Source organism: Neolamprologus brichardi, chromosome 20 (genome assembly GCF_056152115.1).
Source record: "Neolamprologus brichardi isolate AB-2024 chromosome 20, ASM5615211v1, whole genome shotgun sequence".
Classification (NCBI taxonomy): Eukaryota; Metazoa; Chordata; class Actinopteri; order Cichliformes; family Cichlidae; genus Neolamprologus; species Neolamprologus brichardi.
In genome coordinates this window covers 26163173-26168650 of record NC_142123.1, presented here as the reverse complement: position 1 = coordinate 26168650, position 5478 = coordinate 26163173, and the positions used below count along the sequence as shown (strand labels likewise).

At 37.8% G+C, this 5478-nt stretch overlaps 1 protein-coding gene across 1 annotated transcript; it reads left to right on the top strand.

Annotated features, from left to right (window-relative positions):
• The first annotated feature begins 937 nt into the window (after nucleotides 1-937).
• On the top strand, nucleotides 938-4931 carry tnfrsf9a (tumor necrosis factor receptor superfamily, member 9a). Its single transcript, XM_006794179.3, has 7 exons — nucleotides 938-1272; nucleotides 1853-1972; nucleotides 2096-2233; nucleotides 2329-2401; nucleotides 2515-2627; nucleotides 2707-2865; nucleotides 2964-4931. The coding sequence occupies exons 1-7, from the start codon at nucleotides 1152-1154 to the stop codon at nucleotides 3083-3085; spliced, it is 846 nt and encodes a 281-aa protein (XP_006794242.1). The 5' UTR covers nucleotides 938-1151; the 3' UTR covers nucleotides 3086-4931.
• Nucleotides 4932-5478: the final 547 nt, after the last annotated feature.

Genomic DNA, 5478 nt, shown 5'->3' with positions numbered 1-5478 from the left:
CATTTTCTTTAATTTCACCTCAATTTTGCATTTCTTCAGTGTATATTGTATGTATACTATGATGCTATGACTCCCACGAGGAAGACAATGGTATTGGCATCTTTAAGCTTTGTTTATAAAACCGTATAGACGAAATAAAGTCCAAGAGATTAAGTAAAAGAAAGAAAAAATCCCCCTTTATGACTATTTCCCCGTTAGAGACAAAACATAAAAACATTAACGATGAAGTTAAAATCCCTTTTATTTCTGTTGGGTGAATGACTGAATGTAGTGTAAAGCGCTTTGGGGGTCCTTAAGGACTAGAAAAAGCGCTATACAAATGCAGGCCATTTACCATTTACCATTTATTGTAGCGTGATAACACAGCATTTCCACGACAGGTAGTTAAGTCTAATGCTTTATTGGGAGACAATATACTGCGTAAGTGCACTCAAATAGAAGCAAAAGCTTCTAGAAAGTAAAGCTGCTATTTGAATTAACTTCACATTTGCAGGTGGAGACTGTGCTGTTGTAAACACATTGCGGCGATTGCATCTGAGTTCCAGGAAATCTAGTTTAGCCCTAGTTCAGACATTTCTATGAATTACAGAGCAGAACAGATTTGAAAGGTGGTTCAAGTTTGAAGGCATGCATAACACGACATTATCACGGCTTTATTTGGTTACTGGTAGAGGAAAAGAAACGAATATTGTAATCTGACTGAGGAAAGTTTCGCTTTTCTTTTTCTTGCAGCCAGCGACAACTTTATATCTTGGTATCTCTTTGAGTATTTTGAATGAATTTATTTAGTTTTAATAAATACATTGTAGTTGTATAAAAATGACTAAGACGAAAAACTGTCTATACATGTAGATGAATTGTACCATGCTGAGTCAGACCATTGTGACACGCCCCCCGCCCCCCGCGACGACACTTTTTTATAAGTGCTCGGCTGGCAAGAGGGTTAAAAACCTTTCTGACTGCTGAAGTCGCAACAATACAGTCTGCTTAATATGAGTGCAGAGCACAGAACGATGCTCACACAGATTTAGGTAAAGAGAAAAGCCGAATTAGTGCCGTGTGGAAGAGATACCTGGAATAATTCTTCCATTGGATTAAATCAACTCTCTCCTGGAGTGGCTGTATCATCTTCAAGGCTGGGAAGCTGAAGTATGGCTGTAATCGCCTGGCTGATCGTCCTCTTTTTGGGCATCCAGTGCAGTGTTGGGGAGATGGGCTGCCAGCAATGGGAGATAAATGGGAGCGATGTTTGCTGTGAGCGCTGTCACCCAGGTAATAAAGAAAAAAAGATCCAGAACCTTATAAAAGTTTGCAGATAGATTCTACATTTATTTGTTTTTGTACAGCTGTGCAGCTTTTTTTTGTTTGTTTGTTTTTAACGGCGCTCTTTTGAATGAAACTGCATTTACAGTTTAGCCTACTGTACTCACGAGTGAGATAAGAGAAGTCTTTTCTTCCACATTATTAAACCCAGCTATTATCTTTGGATGTTGAAAAAAAAAGTGAGAGATTGTTTTCCAACCTTTGAGGAGTTCCTCTGCGGTGGCCACACGCAACCAAAGATAGTTTCAGTGGTTTTTCACCTAATCCACAACAAAGGCAAGGATGATGCAGCTGATATATCCAATCATTGGGAAATGTCACTGACAGAATTTGTCAGTTTCATTCCTGTACATCCAGTGAAAGAGCAGAAAATATAGTTATTAGAGTTCAAACTTTTCTAGAAACCCAATCCTATAACTTATGAACCTTAAAAAGGAAATCTTTTTATTTATTAAGATGCATTATAGCGTTGATGGAGCCAGTGTCACTGAAATTTATGTGTATTTTACTCCCTTGCTTATTTTTGCAGGAAATCGCCTAGTCCAGGAGTGTGGTCAAACCCCAAAAGAACTTTGTACACCCTGTGAGCCCGGGACCTATACAGTGCACCCTAAAAGATACCGTTGTTACCCTTGTACACAGTGTGTAGGTATGTTGGTGCATTAATTAAGTCACAACCATATAAAAGCATTTCATCAGTAGTGTATTAAATTCTGGGCTAATATAGAAATCTGTAGTACTACTAGAGCTTTTAATCTTTTCGTATGTTTAGGTGCTCAGGTCCTTCTACAAGCCTGCACTCCCACCACTGATACCAAGTGTGGCTGTAGAGAAGGACTTACTTGTGGTGATGAAAGTTGTTCCTTCTGTGTGACGACGTGTGAAAAAGGCTTTGAACCTACAGTTAATCGTAAGTAAAAGTACAAATAATAAGCTTTTAACTTTAGCCCAGACACTACACATGTTGGCTTAAATGGCAAATCAACTCACTGACTTTCTCCACAGGTGACTGCAGAAAATGTCCAAATGGAACTTTTAACGACAAAGTTCACCAGAAGTGCAAACCCTGGAGTACCAAGTAAGATAATACCCTTTACTAAACACCACCGTGTTTTACTGTTGCTGTAATAAAACACTTGATAAATCCCAGAAAAGTCACAGGGAATCTTTTGTCACGCTTGTTTCTCCCAGGTGCTCCAATCCAAATGAGCAGATTGTGTTCAAAGGAGATGCATTAAATGACATTAAGTGTGTTCAAGTTATACCTGAGGAAACACGTGGCCAAAAAGTTAAACCTGACTCTGGTAAGTCATGATTCTTTTTCTTCTTATCATGCTTCAGTTCTGATCTAAAGTTGATTATAACAGTGCTGTTTTGAAACAGATGCTCAAGACCCGATATGGCCACTGTTTGTTATCATTGGCATACTTGTGTTGTTCCCCGTCACCATCATCATTATCATGATCCTGGCTGTGAAAAACCTCCAGAAAAGAAAGAAGACCAAAAAGAGAATTCATGAAAAAATCATTGTAAACCCTACAGGTAATTTCTCTTGCATTTCATGATTAGGTAATATATCACCTGAATCATAGTGATTAACTATTTTAATTGCTTACTTTTTCCCTCTTTTTCTCCTTCAGATGATCCCAGGACATTAATTGCAATAGAGTGCAGTTTCCATGAGGCTCAGCAGGAACAGGGCAGCACTTGCAGCTCAGAGTCACTGGACTCTAAGGACTCTTCAGAGCAGCTGATTGCATGAATGGAATGACCTGGGCTAGAAAGCCGCATGGAAGTAGCTTTTTCATTTAAGGAAACAGGATTTTACAGCTAAAATGGGATTCTTCTTTCTTCATACTGAGCCACTTTTTTTTTTTTAAATGTCTTTGTTATACCAAGTTGCTTAGGCCAGCTGTCTTTATTTTAGAACAGCATAAGCTACTGTGTAAAAAGGCCTAAGAGGTCAAAACAAACTGTAACATCTTGCTCAGTTTTAACAACTGGATACAGTTTCAGTGATCCTTCAATAACATAGTCAGTGGAAACAAGAGGAAGGGGAATTCTGAGAGGGGAAAGAAGAAAGTGGATTTAACAATAGGTTATTCACCATGTAAATTCTAACAGCAGGCTGTTTTTTTGCCATCTTGGAATGTGAACGCAGTCATGAAATAACAATGAACAAAAGCAAGCCTTTTTGCCATTACGTTTTTAACTGCGTTCAAAGTTCAGTCTACTCTTCCCAGTACATCGTAGAACAGCTGTAGTGCGTAAGAGTATGATAGAGAGTCATTAATCTGGTATTTGCACGCCTGAGTGGTAAAACTGCCAAGTATTGCTCAGTTTGAAAATACGATGTGGGTGAGTGCGCAAGTGGGTGTAACAGATTGATTTTAGTCATATTACTTTCTGAGCCTTTATATTACCTCCCAGTAGTATGGTTTTACATATGCTCAAAGCCTCAACATAACATAGCAACCTACCTGCTGTTTATGGCAGTTTTGTTGTTTTAATTGTTTTATCTGTTGGTCATTTACAGTTTGTCTTTTTTTTAATAATTATTATTTGTTAAATTGTGAAAATTGGTAGCTAGACTCATTATTGCATGTAGCCTCTTCCACTCCACTGAACTTTACCAGGAACTATATGGACTTTCCAACTGTTGCTTAACTGGTCAAAAAAGTCCAGTGAAGGGACTTCCCTATTTTAAGTAGATAAAGCTACGATTCAAGCTGAAGCACTAGGGAGACCTATTAGTGAAATACTGTGTACAGAATGGTTCACAAAAGGAAGGTAAAAATTGTTCAGCTGTGACAATCACTGAGCATGTTAAGGCACGCTGTATGACTAAGTGTTTATCAGATCAAGTATGCGTTTAACAGGTCAGAATAAAAACAAAAATTAAATGCTCAAAAGCTTAGTAACACAATTGCGGAAATCTTTCAGTATTCCTCACAAGTGCCACATGGGAAATCCACCAATTATCGCTGTAACTCTTGAATGTCTTGGGAAATCCTGTGAACAAATATGCTTGACTGATGTAAATGATGTGCAAGCTATACCCAGGGGACAAGCGGAAACCCCCCAGAGAGAGTCTTGTAGAGTGCGTTACTTTTATTTTCTTCTAGAACTGCAGAGTGGGCAGCAAGATTAGACCAAACGGTTTTTTTTTTTTTTTAATTCTATTGCTCCCCTGGTCTGTAAAAGGCGAGTGTTTCTTCATGGAACATTTGAGAAATATACTGTGTGGGTTTTGCCTGAAAACGTTTACCCACGCCTATAGTAATAGAGCAGCGTATGAGTCACCTCTCCAGCAAAGCAAAATCAGTTAAAGACTTCAAAGTTCACAGGTGGCGCAGTGAAAAAGTGTTAACATTACAGTACAGTCATACAGTGACATTTTAATACGACTGCAGCACTTTATTATATCTGCTGAATATTACCTGATGAATGTCATGTACTTTTGGTTTGAGTGTATAATTTTGTCTCACGGTGGTTTCCTATAAAATGTCTTCAGCTGTCTATAGTACTGTATAAAACTGATTATATGTATTTTTACACTGTACTTACATCACATTTTTGAACACGCAATAAAGATTGTATTTATTATGTACAGAATAGTTGCAGTCATGGTGTCGTATTTCAGTTGTGTAAAGAAAAGAGTTTAAATGTGGCAGCAAGAACAACATACACAAAACTAAAAGAGAGACCAATAAATAGTAATACATGCATCAAAATTATTTCCAGTCACTTCTGTTAGATTCCTGTTTGGCATTAGGAATAGTGTTAAAGTGACCTGGTAAAACATGCAAGTGTCTTAGTTCAGAGTCTGTCTTTGGTGTTGGATTTCAGAGATTGCGAAATGTAGTTGTAAGCTCCAAAAGGTAATAGTAGCAGCTAAGCTTCATGTAGCTATAGCAGAGAGCTATAGTTTTATTTATTCCATGAGCTGTCAGCAAGAGTATAATGAACTTCCTCGTTTGAGTGGGAAATAATTACATTTAATTTTGACTTCTTTCACTACCACTATGTTAATGTGATCCAGTTTTACAACTTCTGGGATTTCCATCTATAAAAAGTAAACAAAGTTAGTTTGATTGTCGTTAGATAACAGCAAACATGACAAGAACTGCTTTGAAGCAAGATTACCTTGTCACT